General features: G+C 46.6%; 1 protein-coding gene across 13 annotated transcripts in view; it reads right to left on the bottom strand.

Moving 5' to 3' along the window:
• The window catches only part of ebf3b (EBF transcription factor 3b), a 67,141-nt gene that overhangs the window by 45,961 nt on the left and 1,853 nt on the right, over nt 1-19,327 (bottom strand). For all 13 annotated transcript variants that reach the window (XM_047029702.1, XM_047029700.1, XM_047029701.1 and 10 more), the window contains exons 5-6: nt 17,620-17,693; nt 15,968-16,036 (exon numbers count right to left, since the gene is read on the bottom strand). In XM_047029702.1, the coding sequence (XP_046885658.1) occupies nt 15,968-16,036; nt 17,620-17,693 (143 nt within the window). The remainder of the gene's footprint in view (nt 1-15,967; nt 16,037-17,619; nt 17,694-19,327) is intronic.

Below are 19,327 nucleotides of genomic sequence, written 5' to 3'. Positions count from 1 at the left end.
GTTTGGGGTTGTTTGGGGTGGGGGTAGGGGACGGGGGACGCGGGGGACGCGGGGGTATTTTGAGGTATTGGGATGTTTCATCTGCCTTGCTGAATGTATAAACTGACACATTAATGCATAGCATATCATTATGTATCATTCCAGTCCTAAATCATACACATGCTACTTCGAAATACAACCAATTAAACTAACCTTAATTATTAAAGGTAGAAAGTGAGGGAGAAACATGCCTTAAAAACTCTCGGTTCCAGTCAATTACGATAAAACTTTAATGAGGCTGGATAGAGAGCCATAAAAACGGATAGCCCCTCTGTCATGAATTATATATCCATATCGATTTTGTTTCTTTGCCATAAGAATCGCAGGTAATCGTATGTTACCACATGTAAAGTGCACTTCCCTAGCGAGGATAAATATTAACCATCAAATATATATGAGGTGTGTGTTCATTTATGGCCAGACTCATGTGGAGAGTGAAGATGGGGGGTGGGGGTGGGGGGGGTAGGGGTGTAGAGGTGGGGGGCGGTGGGGACAGGATGGAGGGTGCCATATCTGACAGGAAAGGCCCTTAGCAAGGGCCCGCGTGATATGTTACCTAGTTAGCGTCACATAGAGAGGAATAAATAGTTCTTTATTATTGGTCGTCCGCCATCGGGTCTCTCCTAATAGACAGGCTGGGCTGAGTTTAAACTGCATTATCCTCCGCGAGACCGTGGCTATTACTCATGAGAGGAAGGTCTGACGTTTGAATGTGTGGGTCGCCCCCTCTCTTAATGAGCACAAACAATGTGAGAAGGAGAAGCAAGAAGGTGGGGGGGGGGGGGGGGGGGGGAGACGTAATGTCAGGGGTGGAGGTGAAGCGAAGCGGGGGGGGTGGTGTTCTTAATAGAGACACCACCAAGTTGTTTGTGATGATGTATGCTCACTCTGTGGATGTTCAACAAGCCCATTGTCAGTTTGTGGATATCCGTCCATGATCCTATTACCTAATCAATCCACAGACCTTCCTCTGCTCTTCATGTTTTCACTGGATTACAACAAGGAACCGATCCTGTTTAGTAGACTTCCCAGGGCAAGTGTGTGTCTGTGTGTCTAGCTGTCACGGCCCCTGTCTCATTGGTCACTCCCAGGGGTGAAAGGTCATGCGCCGGATCCCTGCGATGCCCGGTAAGGCAGCTTCCGCCACACTTCAAACGGCTCGGGGCTGGGTTCATTGATAAAGTGGCGCTCCAGTTCATTAGGCGGACAGAGCTGGCTTAACGAAGAACACAGAGGCCCTGTCACTCGGAATATGCTAATCATGACTGGGCAATACAGGTCTCTCCAGTCCTCTCTCTCTCTGTCTATCTCTTGTGCACGCGCCCGCAGGAAGAGAAACTCTGAGACCGACACTTATGTCAACGACAGCTATTTATCAATGTTGTCGAACAGAAAAGAGAGACCGCCAGAGAGAGAGCGAGAGAGCGAGAGAGCGGCCCTTGGGTGTTATTGAATATAAATATATAATGACGGATGTAAAAAATGCATCATTTGGCCTTTTCACAAAGGCGAGTTGTAATATGGCGCCAGGTGAGCGCTGTACTTGACGTACACACTGGAGGTGAGGGTGTCAGGGGAGAGCTCGCCAGAGCGAGAGGACGTTTTTTTTTCCCCTCTTTTTTTTATTGTTGCCCAGCCCTTCCGCTTAAGTGCACATGGCTGGGAGGAAGGCGAGACCTCCAGCGCTGACCTCTGCGCATGTATATTTAATAGGCCATCAGTTGGCCGGGGCAGCGCTCTGATCAGGATTCAGAGAGAGGCTTTGAACACCCCTGTGTATTCCTGAGCATGCAGCCTCAAGCTGCTCTCTCCAGCTGTGTCAATCCCGACACCACTGTTACAGACACACAGACAAGGCACCGGGCACTACACGACTGCGGCCCTAATGACTACAGAGAAACACACGCGCGCACACCGACACAAAGCAATAACAGTCGGCGTAAGGTGCTCTGCTCCTGTCTAATGAGGGTAAAAAGGGAGGGAGGAATAATGGTCGCCCGTGGAAGTGCTGTTTCGGTATCGGACAGGGAGATATCGTTCCCTATGTGTTCCCTTTGATAATGGTACCGAAGGCAATCTGGGGGCCGCTGCTCGATGCACATCGGTAACGACTGGGGAAAAACAAGAAGGCAAACGGGGAGGCGCCACTCGTGTGTCTTTCCTTTAACAAGGTATCACTGCGCTTTCGGAGTCGACGCTCCCGTGTGTGCGTGCGTGTGTGTAGGGGTGGGTGTGTGTGTGTTCGGGGGGGGGCTGTGCACGTGTGTGTGTGGGCAGCTTAACAAGGGCGGTTCATTTGACAGGCAATTAGTTTGCGGAGCTGCTATTGACAGCCCCTGTGCTTGTGTTTGTTCAACAGCTCTGGGTGAGTTCCACGCTCCCTGGGCTACGTGACAAAGCAGCGCCGACAGGGAGCTCCTGATCTCCGTGGAGCCTGCTAGGCTCACTCTGTGAGGCTGAGGGGGAGGGGAAGGGTAGGGTGGGGTGGGGGCTGGAGGGCTGGGGGGTGGGGAGTGTAATGTGACAGCCTGGTGGAGAGGGGAGAGCAGGGGGAAAGAGATACCCCAAAAAGCCCGGAAGGGTCTGTGAGGGAGGGCTTACAAGTTCATTTGGCCGTACCACCCTTCGCTTGCTAAGGTCTCTGTTTGAAGAAGACGGGGAAACTGTGGCGTGGATTTCGTTGTTCGATGGTGAGTGTGAAGACGAAGCCGTGCGCCCGCCACACACGCGGCCACACACACACAGGACACAAAGACTGCACACGATAACAGATGAGGAATGACACGCAGCCACACCAACACACACAGGCACACACACACACACACCATCCATCCACAGAGCAAGTCCCATGTGCAGAGCACATCCTCTAAATCCCCATATTGTAATGAAGAGCCATCCTTCTGCCGAGGCAACCATTGCGTTTGTAGTGGCGGCCTGATCAATATCATTATTTTCACAGAGGATCGAAGAGCCTTCACAGAGTTAATGGGGGATTGAGGTGGTAAACGTTTACCCTCTCCCAGTCAGCAGTGAGAGCACCACCTCTCCCTGACACCCAGATGACAGAAGCACCAAGCCCGCTGTTGACACACTCTCTGTAGGCTTTTACTACAGCCCGAGTCTTGACAGTGCACTTAAGCACATCACTCACTCTAAGCGGCGTCCAAAAACCCCCTCGGCCGGACGAGGAAGCCGAGACCGCCAAACAAAACACGGCCGAGAGTCCCTCCCCGTCGACGCCTTTTTCAAACTCTCGGATCAGGTGTTGCATTTGTACCGAGAAAATTAGGCCTAATCTGCAGCTGGCCATGCCGAGACCACATTCTCCTGTACGGCGGCGTATGCTAAACAGCTATTCGGGGACCCACAGATGCATTGCTGTAAAATAGCTCCCCTGTCTGGCTATCTGCATCTCCCAGATGGGCCCCAAGCTGTGCCAAACCGCTCCTCGTCAACGGGCTATGAACTATGGCGTCACGTGACCGCGGCAGATACGGGGCTCCGCTTCTGTCTCGCTTTGGCACGGCGCTCCCGCCCGATGCATCATGTCGGGGCAGCGAAGCCATGCGTCTGTCAGGACCGAGGGAGCTGACGGAAAGACGAGTGAACCTTATCCGGCCCGGGCGCGGAAAGTTGGAGTCAGTGGCCGGAGAACAGAACAAGAGGTTTTTTTCTGATAGGGTGGTAAAAAAACACAAAACAAAAGAAGTTCTCACCATGAAGCCAGCGAAAGCGAGTGAAAGTCGAGTTGATTCGGCCTCGCTGGAGGGGTGTGACAGAGCTGGGGCGAGATTTCACGGGACATTTCGCCATGATTCATTGAGTTATTGGTTTCCGCCCTGTTTTAATCGCTCCACGACGGAGCCAAAACATCTCGGAGGATCCTCCAAGAGAGCTCTTTCCCTCCACCATTCAGCAGAATGGAATTTGTGTTGCGAGTGCCTCACGTCATTTGAGGCGTCCTCCACAGCTTCGGGGGCCCTAATCTAAACCACATGGAGGCCAGGCAGCGTCCGGTTACGGCCCCTCTACAGACTGGGATGCGATCCCATTGGCTGCCGAGAGGATGGGAAATGGTGTGTCTCGGCGGAGAAAGACAACAAACAGATTCTAAGTAGGAGCCACAACATAGCTAAAGCACACACACATTCACATGCAGATAAATATACAGACACAAATGTACACACATGGAGACATGTCCAAATACACATGCACACATAAGCATATAACCGCACACACACACACACACACACATGCACACGCACACAGACAGAGTTCCTAATACAGTCCTGTGTGCCTGCAGAGGCTGTTTGCTTGACATGATGGAAGAATGAGCAGCGGTCTCTGTAATATTGCTCCTATTCTTCATTGACAAGCATATATATTTTTGCTGTTCCCCACTGACTTCACAGCGCTGAACTCCATTTATGAATTATCTGACACATTTCTCGCTATTTTTCTGACAGGAGTACTCAGAGGAAATTTCAAGGCACCTTTCTCCTGACAAGTAGAAATATCAATATTTGAATAAATTGCAGATTTGGATCTCTTCACATGGATGCACTGCCGCGCTGTGTGCGTGCGTGCGGGGGTGTGTGGGTGTGCACGTGTGTGTGTGTGTGTGAAAGAGAGAGAGAGAGAGAGAGAGAGAGAGAGAGAGAGAGAGAGAGAGAGAGAGAGAGAGAGAGAGAGAGAGAGAGAGAGAGAGAGAGAGAGAGAGAGAGAGAGAGAGAGAGAGAAAAAAGAGGTGTGTGTATGGGTACAGGAAAGGGGAAGGGGTTTGTTTCATTCTGTTACCACGGTCTTATCCCCCTGAGCCCGCAGGCAGGAATCTGTATGCAGCATTTCATTAGGCGGGAGCTCCACTGAGTGACATATAAAGCACACCTCGCCGTCGACCTGATGAAGTTTACTTCCCTCACACGACAAAAAGCCACTTTGTAAAACTCCCCTTTCTCCCACGGAGGATGACAGAGGGTGATGGCTGAGCAACAATCAAAGAATCATGAATGTTGTTTCAGAAAGTGACAGGCCTATCTGTACACAAATGTGGCTCTTGGAAGGGAAAAATGCAACTTCAGAGTATTTTTCCCCCCCGTTTCACTCTGAGCGGATTAAGCAGGGCTCGTTGGAACTGACAGTGTGCAAAACATGATCCCCCAATTTGAAACATGGAAGACAACGGCTTGCGTGAAAAATGGCATAAAACATGAAAACTGACCAAAGCTAGACTCACACATCCCTTACATCCTGGTCTTACAAGGAGCTGAAGACACAGACTGTAACACTTGACTCTCCTAACACAACTGCCACGGTGAAAAAAGAGAGAAAGAGACAGTCAAAACCTCTATAAGACCTCCATCCTCCACCCCGCCCAATTCAATCATTCACAAGCGGATAAAGCTGGCATGGTGGCAGCATGCTGATAAATACACCTGGATTGGATGAGAGGTCAGTGTCAAACATCCATTACACTCAGCCTTGTCTACTGACCTCTGTTGGCTGATACGTATGAGAGGGTCCTGCCTATCTGTCTCACTCTGTTTAGCTGCAGAAGCTGCCATGCTGTCTGCATGTCTGCTGCTGTTGTTGATAGATCATTCCACACCGATTCGACCCACCCCCGATCCCCTAACCCACCCCAGCACCACCAACCCAGCCAGCCAGCCAGCCACCCAGATTTGTTGGAGCCTGAGAAATGACTCTGCCGTGTGAGGTCAACTCAGGTACCGGGGGAGGTTGTGACCTTGTGACCCCCTGAAGGCAACCCCCCCCGGCCTCAACTCAGCGTCGTACTTTCTCCATTTCGGACGGAAAGCAAAACACAAATCTCACTGTGCGACTCCTGGCAGATCCAAGTAAAGAGGCATTTACCCACGCTCCCGCGCTCAGGCGACAATCATCTGACCTGCGATTTCTCCGCCAGCGTCTAGCTGACACTTAATAACCGAGAGGTGACGGCACGTGGCGTTGTCCTTCCTGCGCCGCGTGGCCCTTATCTCCTCTCCTCTCCATCTTCCTCCTCGCTCCTCCTTGTGTGCACAACTTAATAAGCAAGCAGGGGTAGCTTCCCATTATGGAAACCCCTGGAACGAGTCCCGGACGTTGCCCTGTTATCTGGGTTCTCCATCTGGAGCACTCTCTCTCTCTCACACACACACATACTCTCTCTCTCTCTCTCTGTCTCTCTCTCGTTGTCGCGCTCTCTCACTGTCTCTCTCGGCCCCCTCTCGTCCAATCTCACTGTGTGTTCTTCTGAGCCAGGACCGTCGAGATGGCTTTCACTCTCCACTGGGTACAATGAGATTGGCCCACCAGGTTGACTCTATCCGAATCGCCAGGCGTTATTTCCATAACGTAACAACACAGAACAGAGCTGGGACATTGAATAAAACATTGCTGGTGGTCTGACACAACACACAGTTTGTGTGCAGCTGTTGAACTCGTCAACGCAAGGCTTTCCCAGTATCGAAGAACCCCGACACGAGTGCATTTCTACATGTGTTTATCCGTAAAACAAATTGAAAGACTTCGCAGCTAATGCGTTAGATCTTGGAGTGTTTAAATGTTTGCGAGTGATTTGCTCCTAGGTTAACCTCTGTTGCCCCTGGATGCAGGTCTGTCTCGATCGCTCTCTCTCTCGCCCCTATCAGATCCCGCCTGACTGCCTCATAACCAGAGGATATGGTTAACAGACTAATAAAGATTACACTGAGGTCAGCGAGTCACTAATCCCCGGCATTATTAGTACAAACAAAGCCGACAGATTTACGCCATATACCTCATCACATCTGAGTGCCATGCACGTGCATAGGGTCCAAACTTAATATGGTGTGACTTAAACCATACAATGAGAAGAGAAAAATAAATAGTGGAAGAGCAACGTCGCTGGCGTGGCCGGGCCTCTGTGAGCCTATGTCATCACTTCCCTCCGCCTGAGCTGGGCTCCCCCACCCCAGGGAAGGGCCAGTGATTACAGGGGCTCAGCTTCCCTCTAAGAAAGCAAACCGGAGCTGCAGTCCAAACACGGCGGAGCCAGCGGTGAGGGAGCACAGCTAACGCCAGGCGGCTCGGGTTTAGCCTTGCCTCCGACCCCGGCTGGCCCAAGGTCCCGCGTTAGCCCCTCGAGCCTCTGTCCACCCCCCCCCCCCCCCCCCCCCCCCCCCCTGCCACCTCTCCCAACCCTCACCCACCGCCAACCCCCTCCCCACACACACACACACCAACCCCTAACCCTGCCCCCCACACCACCCCCCACCACCCAGCCTCCCCACAACAAAAACAAACAAACAGCACATACGCCGACTGGACTGGGAGGGACGGGTGCCACCCTCGCTGAAGGGGGAGGCGACGAGATCTGATTTGGATTTGCGCTATCACACCATGTAATGACTACCAGACCGCTGTCCTGTCCTGTAGGGGTTTGGTCCGATCCACCAGCTACAACCCCCACCCACCACCCCCCCACCCCCCCCCCCATCCCCGCCAACCAAGCCCCAGAAACAGATGGGGAGGCATCCCAGAAATGTTCTCTCCCTCCGGGGACATGCGGTTTTCCCCATCATTATATAACTGTAAACTCCTGGATGTCAGAGATTGGGGATAATAACTTTCAGATGTGGCCAGCCTGGGCCGAGGCTGGGAGTGGGATCTGCTGGATGGGAACAGTTATTCGGCTGGGAGGAGGAAGTCCCGGAGATTAGGACTAAGACGTGACGCGGAGTCGAGCAGGATCTGGATCTGAGTGGGCCTCCCTGCTCGGGCTAACACACTAGGCACTAATAGTGACCGTGTGGGAAGGAGAGTTTGCGGCTGTCTGTCTGTGGGAGGGCGGGATCACCAGAGGGTCCAATTAATACCCCAAACCGCAGGAAGTCGTGTCATCGTGTTAACATGCAGAAATCAAGCCAAAGTGCTCAGGCATGATCCGACGCTTTTAACAGTCGGTATGAATTTTTCCGATGAATTTGACACGACTGCACCCCCCCACCCAACCACCCACACCCCCCACAACCCACCCCCCCGACACACACACACCCACACACAACCCAACCACTGGCCACCCTCCCCTTAAATCAGAGAGGGACAAGCCCTCATCCATGAATGACTCTGATTTATCTATCTAAATCATCTTTATTAGTTTATTTCACCTGGCTAGTAAGGGCTGCCAGACCTGCTGTGGGCAGAGCTAGGTGTTCAACAGGCCGCGTGGTTTAAAACATCCCCTTTTCCTAGGGAGGGAACAACCGGCCCACATGTTTATATCGGCGGATAAAGCACGGCAAAGACACCTTCCTGTTCTTTTTTCTTCTTCTTCGTCTTCCTTCTTTTCTTAGAGAGTATACAGAGCACTGCTGAACAAGCAGACGAGTGTTTTTTATTGTAAATCAATACACTGATCGATCGGCAGCCTGGCTGTTGAATATGGATCAATATCACGCCGGCCGGTGCAGGAGATCTGATTTAAATTGGTGAGAGGAGCCCACAGCAGGTTTCCATCATGCGGTAATTCAAGACATGGGAACATAAGTCAGATGGATTGATATAGACTAGCCAGGACCTTTCTTGCCACTGAACCAGCACAAGGAAATTTCTGTCATATATCATTAACACTGTTGAGGCAGGCTGTAAAAGAGGGGAAGGTTTGGGGGGATGGGGGATGGGGGGGGGGGGGGGCATGGATGTGTGTGTGTTTGGGGGAGAGGGGGGGAGGTGGTGGTATCCTACCTAGTCACAATGCAAAATGGGGTCAAACATTTTTACAACACACGGTTGTTAGGATGAATACGACTCTTGTGTTTGTCTACGCAGATGTGGTGCCAACCCAAAGTAAAGAGTGTCGGGCTCATGCAGTAAGATAGTGAGAGTCCTTTCCTTGCTTTCCTGCCACACACCGCAGTGTGGTTACGTTGTGTGTAACCTCTGGGCTTGATTACAGAGGGGTTAGCCGGAGATACGTACTGCAAGCTGTTATTCATTTACAATACAAATGTCTTTAAGCAAACTGGGGAGATGCTGTTGTTCTGTTTCATCAGGGCTGTGAAAGGAATTATCTCTATTTTGGCGTGGTAGTTGTTTGAATTCATAACAATAACGAGCCGCGCCATAAACTGCACGTCCCCATGTGACTGGTGGGTGTGTATATGTTTAAAACGAAATGTGTATATGTGTTAAAAAAATAAAAACAAAAAAAAATAGGGTCACCCCTGACATTCATCACTTGTACGTGATTCCTGGACAGAGAGTCACTGTTCCAAATGACAGCATTGTAAAACAATAAAAACAGGGCTATACTTAGAAATAACTTGTCACTTTTAATAAATGACACTGGTTCAGGACTCTTTCTCTGGGGCTTCTCCTGCGATGCATCCCCGGGACCCCTGGGCCCAGCGGAGCGGGCAGCAGACCAACTCGTTTCCCCGAGGTAACTGATGACCCTATCCCAGAATCCCCCTGTCTTTGTCTTGTGACCTCACGCCAGTGGGAACGGGACCATGTCCGATAGAACCCTCCGACAACTTCCCATCCTAATCTCCACCATGTCACACTACAAATTGCTACATTCAGAAAATGGAAATAGATTGAGGTGGAGAAGGTAGGGAGGGAGGGAGGGAGGGAGGGAGGGAGGGAGGGAGGGAGGGAGGGAGGGAGGGAGGGAGGGAGGGAGGGAGGGAGGGAGGGAGGGAGGGAGGGAGGGAGGGATGTGCATCGACAACCAGTCCTCTAAGAAAAACACTGGAGGAAAGAAGGACTGGGGAGATCCCGGAGAGGAATCACATCTCAGTGAGCATATTGATCTGATTTACAAAACCTCCACTCTAATGCGAAACAAATGGCGTGGGCGTGAACTGGTACTTAACCATAAAACCCCAGCATTACTCCGTCTCCGATGAAATACCACATATATCCCTCACCAGGGCCTAATGTGCTGTTTTACGGCCAGATACGACTGAGGTTGACCCAACAGTTTGTTTGACAATTAGGGGGAACCTAATAAGGATTGAATAGGAGTGAGAACATGCCAAGAGAAAGAAAGGAGACCCTTTTTCAAAAGAAAAAAAAAACCTGAAACAACACTCGGCTGTGTGACCTAAATGCGATTCATAGAATCCAGGGCTGTTTGAGAAGGCTCTTGCGTCATTAATGCTTTAAGAAACCAAACAACATCTTAAAACAGCTACAGAGTTTAATTATAAAAGAGAGCTGTTAAATATTTGAGCCGGAGCAACATGTTTTATTTAGTTCCAATTTAATTTTCAATAACGTATGATTTTGATCATGTACAACTGTGCACAATTGTAAATTCCTTTCAAATGAATTATTCTTGATACATAAGGTTCTTTTGTCAACACCAAAGAATCCTCAACACTGCGTTCCGCTTGAATGGCAGTGCTACATTCAACAGAGTCCTTAATAAAATACTAATTTTGGCAAAGCAGATAAACACTACAATAACAAGTATATGACCAGCATTGTGATCAGCCTTTTCTTCTGTATGTGTGTGTGTATGTGTGTGTGTGTGTGTACGTGTGTGACTATGTTTGTGTACGTGTGTGCGTGTGTGTGGGTTTGTGTGTGTGGGTGTGTGTGTGTGTGTTTGAGGGCCAGTGTTGCTTTTGGCCCAGCCTTCATCCCATCACCCCAGCTCTGGCCTTGTTCCTGTCAGCACAGGGAACCAGGGGAGTGGAGAGTGGGGGAGAGAGAGGCAGAGGAGGAGAGCGAGAGAGGGGGGGTAGGGGCGGTTAGGGGGAGGGGTTGTCTCCACGGACAGATGGACTGCTCTTTCTCAACACATGTGGAACCATGTTTCGTCTTTCACTGCCGTCAAGCTGGAGCCAAATCCGTCGCTCTGTTGGCCCGCACTGCTCTCCCCTACCACACACCTCACTCTTTAGCACACCACACACACACACACCACACACACACGCTCACACACACAAACATCTCCTTCTCTCTCCGTGCACACATGTTAAAGTCATCACCCCTGCTCAACACTAGTAAAACACAACACCCCCGGCTTCTCTGCTGTTGTCAAGTCTTGCCATTAGCTGATGCCACTGGGGAATCCTACCCCAGTGAGGTGGGCCTCCCCAGGGAGGCCCAGGCACCGCGTTACGTTCAGCCGCCACTCATGTGAACCCAAACATGAGAGCATAATTTGGAAAATATCATTTATACTGTGCGTCTTTGTACGTGTCTTGACATTTACAAACTGCGATAAAACTGACACGAGGGAGGAGGGAATAGAGAGCAGGGCCGAATAATTTGAGGTAATGTTTTGCTTCGTGAACGGTATTACCCAATCCTGGATGTTGGAGCACTGGGAAGGAGGTTCTGGCTCCGGGGGCTGCACAGAGGGTCTGGGTTTCATTTTTCGGCAAGTGCAAGCCAACTAAGGGCTGCCAAGTACAGCTTTCGCTCTCAACACTTCCTGCTCGTCCTACTCTGGCTCAAGAGGAGACAGGCTTCACTCAAACGTCACGTCAGCCTGACTGAGGGGTGGCCAGTCTGCTTTCTCGTTCCTCAACGGGTGTCAAAAACTCACATCTGTCACATGAATTGCATCGAGACAGACGTAAATACAACGCCAAGATGGAAAGATGGTTGAGCCACGAACATAGGCGTGCGTGCGGGTGCACCACGTACACGCGTGTGTTACCCATGCTCAGGCACTTTCATCAACTTGACTCCAACACTTCAAGCCCCGATCCAGAGTCCGATTGATGTGCTGTTTGATGCAAAACATCCAGGAGAAACACCTGCAGCATTCAACATCCATAACAACGCAGAGTGCCTGTGACTTAGGCATTGCATCATTTTCACTCGCACTACAGACAGTGGTAGCGGATTGGAAATACTTCCTTTGTGTGCAATATTAATTACCATCACAGATGCTGTGAAAATGTGTCATTTAGGTACTTAATAAACAGACTTCTCTGTGCGGGTTATCAAAACACTGCCTCAATGAAAACACACCCTCTTTTCCATAGCTGAAGTGTAATTAAAATGGTTTCAGAAATCCTCTTTGACAGTCCGGGGCTTAGCCAAAAATGTAAATGACATTAAAGGAGACAATGAATTTAATTTTGTTTAATGTCCCCTTTCGCTGTTTCTCATTTACATCACATTTCCACAGAAAGAGCTGACCTTATAAATACTGGCATTTGTTCATCTTTTGGAGGTAATCATGCTTTTGCAAAAACCAGATGGGAACCCACACATTTTCCTATTTGTTGTAAGAAAGGAAGAGAAACCACAGTTGAGCCGGTCAAACATTGAGTCTTTTGTTACCAGTAAACAACCTCTACAACAAGCTAGTGCTCTCTGGGATATGACCTCGTAGGTGTTCCAATAAATGAAAGATTACGCAACGTCATTTGGAAAATACAGCTCGCTAATGAGGGACATAACAAAGAGCTAAGCAAAATTTACATTAGGCCAAAAATGAAATTGTATTATACCACAAACAGGTGCACAGAGGCTTCTTCAAATGAGCTTAATGAATAAAAGCCTTCCATTGCACAACCATGTGTGCTGACCAAAATAACAGAAGAAAAAAAAAGTCAATGTCATGAATTATTCAGTGGCTGGGCAGTACTCCAAAGGTCAGTACCCTTTGACCTTTGTGACAGGAAGTGAAAGGGAGTGCCGTTGACGCTGGAATAAATGGACCTGACATGTTTTGGTCTTCTTCACAGTCGGACTTTGAAAAAGAGATTAAACTGACACAGGATGTTAAGCCGTATGAACATACATTAGATTCCAGATTCATGTAGGTGCAGCATTTGCTCTGGGAAGTACACGCCTTGCATGCTATTCACGAGTAATCTGCTGCATCTCTTCAGCGCAAGGAGCACTGTGTGACCTATGAACTTTGACATTGAGAATGAGTCATTTTCTCTTCTCTTTCAACAGCATGTGCCTTCTTATTACAAAATCCATGTGTAAGCCTGAACAATGTATCTAATCTTTCACATGAGAGAAGACAAAGTCAATATGTGAGAGAGTGAAGACAGATACCAGGCTTGGAGAGTCATCGCAAATTGAGTTATGTTTGGCTTGCTCTACTCTACACATATAGTAAATGAGGAAACCGCCTAATCAGATATTGGGCACCTCATCACTATAACTCTCCAGACTCAAATTACTGCTTGAGTAAACCTATGCTTGCACTTACTTCAAGGCACCATTAGCTTATAGATGTGACATCCGTTTCACCACTGACTTTATAACTGGGAAGATATTATAGTAACCAATTACAAATACTGTAGTCATAGCTATATGGATACAATTAGTAACGAAATGCATTTAGTGTCTAACATTTTAATTTCCTCATTTGAAGAGGAAAATATGTTTACCTAGAGAGTTGGGAAGACATGTATTATTTTTCTTTGCAGGAGACACAAGATATATGGAAATTCTTAAACACACATATACATACATAAATACAAACTGTCCTTCTCCAAAAATGAATATAAATAATGTAACAGCATTGAGAGTAAGTTGTGAAATATTCAAAACCCAACCAGTGCTGAAACTTTTTGACAGCTGCTAGGATTATATCTAACAAACTTTAAAAAAAGAAACCTTCCTCTTCAAAAAATATAAGCGAAAATCTTTATCTAACTTTGGGAGAAAATAGGGTAAACAGATGTCTGGCTTGACCACAGGAAAATAGGACACATTTGGAATGATAAGTTTCCCAAACTCAGTCGGATATGCCAGATCCATGGGAACGCCAGTTAATGTCTTGCTAGATGCCAGCTAGCTGTGTGCGCTTTCCCCTCGTACCATCTGGGAAAATGTTACAGAGAACGCCATCAATGATTCACTCCAAATCTGTTACTTAAGGATTGCAATGCTACTGTTTCTCTAGGAAATATGGAAGGCAGCTAGATCTATACTTTAATTACAGGCCGATGATACAGGCCTGATTCCGCAATAAGGCTTGAATCACTCATCTCTGCTCACATGTAATGGAAACAATCAGTCTTAGCCAGCAGCCACCCCGGCACAGGTGCCTCCGTGATTTGCATGAGAAAATGACAGATGTAACAGAAGTGACTGTAAAACACACAGGCTTAACTGAACGCTTATCCATATGTTCGGTGAAAATGGTCCGAAAGATTGGGGCAGAAACGTCCCTGCGTAGGTCAATGTGTTGTACATGTGTACCTCAGTGAGAGTGTCAAGCCCCAGCCACCTCACACAACTGCCGCTCTGCTCTCCAAGCCTGTTCTTCCACAGCCAGTGAGACGCACCGTGGGTCTGTGAGGGTGAGCTGATGGGCTCATAGTTACGACATGGAGACAATGGGAGGGTCTAATGAGGAACATATGCTTTTGTGATTCAACAGAGACGCTCATTGTGTGAGGGAAGGGATACTCTGCTGCTATTCAGGCTCGTCACAATGAAAATCGGAGCCTCCTCTGCTAGCTGAGCTTACACTATCCCAGCCGCCACTCTTTTCCTTGTTTTTGTTCTCTCTTGCTTGACTTTAATTCCATGTGCGTTCATTTTTTTTTTGCTATTGTACTTGTGTTACATGTTTTGTCCTGCAGATTGAAGAACAATGTGAGTGTGAAACCCGACGCCGCCAAGGCGGCAAGAGACACAAAGACAACATGAAAGCAGAAGAAGTTAGATAAACACTGTACACGTCTCACGTTATCCTTCTAACCTCACACTTTCAGTTCATTACCGGCGAACACACCGGACAAAGACACTACTTTTGGAGATTTTGGAACAGACCTCCTTAACCGAAACGCCGCCATACAGAATCGTTTTGTGTCACACCACGTGAAGTATGCCGTCTGCATTCTTACAACACTACAAAGCAATGGTCAACAGCAGCAAGGCGCATGTGTGTGTCACCAGCGAGTCGTCAGACAGCAGTAGCTGTGGTAATCCATCTAGACTCCCAGGGCAGCTCCTACTTCCTGATGCATGAGACTCTGTTGGAGTGGCGGCAACAACTGCTCAGCCCTATTTGATTACTAATAAGAGAGTTGTCCCCTCTGTCAGATACCAGGCATTCTCTGCTAAGCAAACAGTGATTCCGGCAAGTCAAACATTAGCATTGCTGTCTCTCCCCCCCACTCCATGGTGAGAGTTACATTGAAATCCAATGCTGAAAATACCACCTCGCACCCCCACCAAATTCCCCTCCCACACACACCCACACATACTGTTGTCTGGGTAAGAAAGATGAAGGAGTCTACACTGAATGCTCTGAATGAAATAACAACCTGTGGAGAGAAAAATATGTTTCTCTCAAAGCCCTTTTAGTAAAGTGGGCACCAAAAATCAAACACTGCATCCCTAAATGTTCTCTGCTCACCCAACTGTTCCGACAGGATGATACTCTACAAAACCATGTACTTTATCATAACCTCCACATTATAGATCACAATAACAGGTTACGATGAACACCCGCTAACTGTGTAAGCAAGGACAGAACAGACTTTAACAAAGGAAGAGGCTCCGTGCCAAAATCCATGAAGTTCTCCTCAGCTAATTAGGAGAATTCCCAGTGAGATGCATCAATGATTGGAACACCTGTGCTTGAACGAACCCTATACAGGTGGCGACCGACCCTCAGAGAGCATCGAACCTGGGAAAGACGCCCCTCAACCACTCACACGGAAAAACACCCACGGTTCCCACAGAGTGGACCATAAGGTCGAAGTTAGGAAACAAACCTGGGCGCTCAGATACCCACAGGGGGAGGTCTCATACACAAATTCTTACTGCATGCACTCACTCACACTCGCTTGCTCACTTGCCCGCTCACTCACTCAGACACTTGCTCACTCGCTCACTCGCTCATTCATTCATGCAGTCCCTCCCCAGCGGGACACAGGACTGATTCTGACAGACAGGTCACACAGACACAGAAAGTGAAGGGATGGAGGGGAAAGTGGCCTACCTGTCGATGATCACAGGGTCTGAAGGAGTCTCGTTCCTGTTCCCGCAGCTCTTCTTGTCACAACACCGGCTGGAGACAAACAGGGAGCATGCGTTTCAGATCAAAACAATGTGGCTGATTCTACAAAACACTGCACAGATAACTAGATCGAAGACAAATGGTCTTCCCTTTGGACTAAGAAGGACTGATATGATATTTCCTGTACACGTAATGTATTATTTCACTGATCCTGAGGGGTGATATAAAATGTAAATCCAACATGTTGTGGTGTTTGCCTCGGTGTTGAAGAGGGGGGGGGGGGGGGGGGGGGTGGAGGCAGGAGACAGGGGAGTCACTTTTCACAGCTTCAGCTTTTGTTTACCTCTAATTGCCAAGCTGCTATTTCTGGGGGAGATGCAAGATGCCACCTTCAACCAATATTTCAGCAGGGCATTTATCAATTATGGCCTCCAAAGCACTAATCTGTTCCCACCACATGTTTCCATCATCTCCCTAAACCTATACCTTCAGTTGTTCAAACAGGGTTTTTAATTGAAACAGAATGTAAAACATTAATAAACCACTGTAGCTTTAATTTAAAAAAAATGAAACATGCATAGCTTCATATAGAAATGCTATTGATTGATACTGTCTGGTGAGGAGATGAAAACAAATCCTTTAAGCAAACCTACTATGATTTTCAGAGCCCATTCCTCATTCAGATACAGTATAAAATACTTTCGATACTGTGTTGAGAAACACTTACAGGTATCACTTTTGGACATTAAAGTAAATGATTTGCTTGAAGGCAGGTCTTGCATTGGGATACCAACATAAAGCTACACTTCTTGCCTTATTTGCTGATGATAGGCAACATTGTTGAAATAGACTAAATGCACTTCAGTGACAACAACAACAAAAAATTCAGATGCACAAGCATGTTATACTCTATGTGTCACAAATAAGTGGTTGATGCATTTAGACACAGAACGTGAGGGATGAGTTATTTCATTGCATAAGGCAATTGATGCTTATTTCTTATGCTGTGCATGCTCTTGATTCAACCAACAACTTCAACAATGCTGGGGTGTAACAAAGAAAAGGTTAACCGACAGTATCCGAATTCAATTCTCACAAAGCTCATGCTGAGCTGAACAATAACAACAAAAGAGGTTTTTCCTTTTAGTATCAATGACACCGCTGAATGGCAGCGCAACATGAGAGGTTGAGATGTACGTGGTTAAAGACGCTAATAGGGTAGCTGATCATTGGTGACAGGTGGGATTAACCGAGACCGGATACTAAAACAGTAACAGGCATCAAACTTCAACAGACTTCATAGACCCAGCCCTGACCGTAAAACCATTGGTGCTTGTGAGTGTACATTGAGATTAAGTAGCAATGTGTAAAATTGTCTCTCCCTTGCATACTGCTAAACTTTTTCCAATTGTTGAATTCATATAGCTAGAGTCACATTCATACCATTGCTAAAGCCAATGTGCGCATAGTTAGAAATTAAGGTATTCGAGATCCTTAGGAGATTTCGAGGCCTTTGGTCGATTGAATTTGGATTGAACGTGACCCCAATGCAAGAGATGAGAAAATTAGGAGGAAACATCCTTCTCAGCAAAATTAGGGTTAACCGTATGAGTGTTATTGGAAAAATCGCTTACCTGCACATGATTTCATGCGTGAGAAGAACTCTGCACATTTCGGGATTCTTGTCTTGACCCTCATAAATAATAGCCTGAGAGAATGATACAGAAATACGTGTCGGTTACGGTCAAATACAACAAATGAAGACAGGGTCTGTTAGGACCCAACTATTAAAAAAAAACTTGAATTTGCATCGATATTTCTAACGTAGGCTAATTATTATTAATATTATTTTGCTAATTCAAACTAATTTTAAATATAGCCTATTTGTAAATGTATTCGTCAGGTAAGCTACATTAGTATTTTCCGGTGATGAAGGGACCTGATAACGGCCCCAAAAAAACAGTCTCATACTAATAACTGTCAACATTGTAGAAGCCTAATAATATATCTTCATTCAAAAGTAGCATAATATTCAATACATTTTTAGATATTAAATGTTAACATGTATATACAAACATTTAAGGATTTTGTAGAGGCCTGAAGGCTAGATATTTCAATAAAGAGTGATCCAATAAGAAGTGTCATCAATATGCTTATAATCTGTGGATATTTGGGGGAAAGTGTTAATGGGCAATCTGTTGTTTATTTTGAGCTGCTAACAATGATCTTTCTGTGGATAAAAAGCGGTGTCTGGCGGTACGGTTGGGTAATTTTCGAGCATTGGCTGAAACAGATGGTGTGGAGCTATCAGTTCTGCCGCTCTCCCTCCCTCGATCCCTCCTCCTTTTCTCTATTCTAAGGAGCAAGAGAGACACTTTGCTCCCTTTTAGTGAGCATACAACGCAATAACAGACGTACCCTACACAGACATTGTAAAATAGAAGCACTTCTCTATCAAAGTATAAATGTAACAAAACTTCTGTGCTTTTATAAAGTGCTATGTTAGCTTTAGGTGGACTTTAACTGATCACTCATATCTTTAATAAGTGAAATATAAATATTTCATTGTAAAATTAAATAAATAGCATTAAATGAACCTGTATATTATGTTGTTTTTGTTTGTTAAGCATCGGACTATATTATCCGTATTGGTTTGATTTATGTCACTGTTTGCAGCTGCAGAAACAGAAATCCATAAACTGCTTGTTCTGCGTCATTGACTCACATCATTCGCAGAGGAATTTTCCTTGTGAGTAGTGGAGGCTTTTACGGCTCTATTCAAATGTATCAGCTACAGTAAATTATAGATGATAACACACATTTCTTTTAATAAAATAATAATGTATACATATATATATATATATATATATATTCAAAGAAAGTCCATTGTAACTAACTTAGTGAATAGTCTCTGCATACCTTGGGGATTATGTCAAATGCTAATTTAATAAACACAAAAAATACAAATATAGCCTATATTAAACCTGTATTCTAATTAAGATAGGTATGCTAGGCTATGAAGCCACAGAAAAAATCTCAATGTAGGTGAACTCTCAAATCAAACAAATTATATCAGTTCATTAAAAAGCCTATAACCTACATGCAATCTAAAAACAAGTGTCGATAAAACATCAATTAGCCTTCATCTCCTTAAAATAAATACAATTTGAAAAAATACATATATATAAACTATAAACTCTATTTATAGTTTGTATATTTGAAATGTGAAAGTATACGCTAACTTTAGCCTACATAAAATGACTTTGACGAGATTCAAACGTAGAGAAATGGCTATGCTGTCTATTCTTGTTACACAGGTAATGTGATTTTATTTGAGACATT

Source organism: Hypomesus transpacificus, chromosome 11, assembly GCF_021917145.1.
Source record: "Hypomesus transpacificus isolate Combined female chromosome 11, fHypTra1, whole genome shotgun sequence".
Lineage (NCBI taxonomy): Eukaryota > Metazoa > Chordata > Actinopteri > Osmeriformes > Osmeridae > Hypomesus > Hypomesus transpacificus.
The sequence above is the reverse complement of the archived record's forward strand: the minus strand, read 5'-3'. Positions and strand labels throughout refer to the sequence as shown.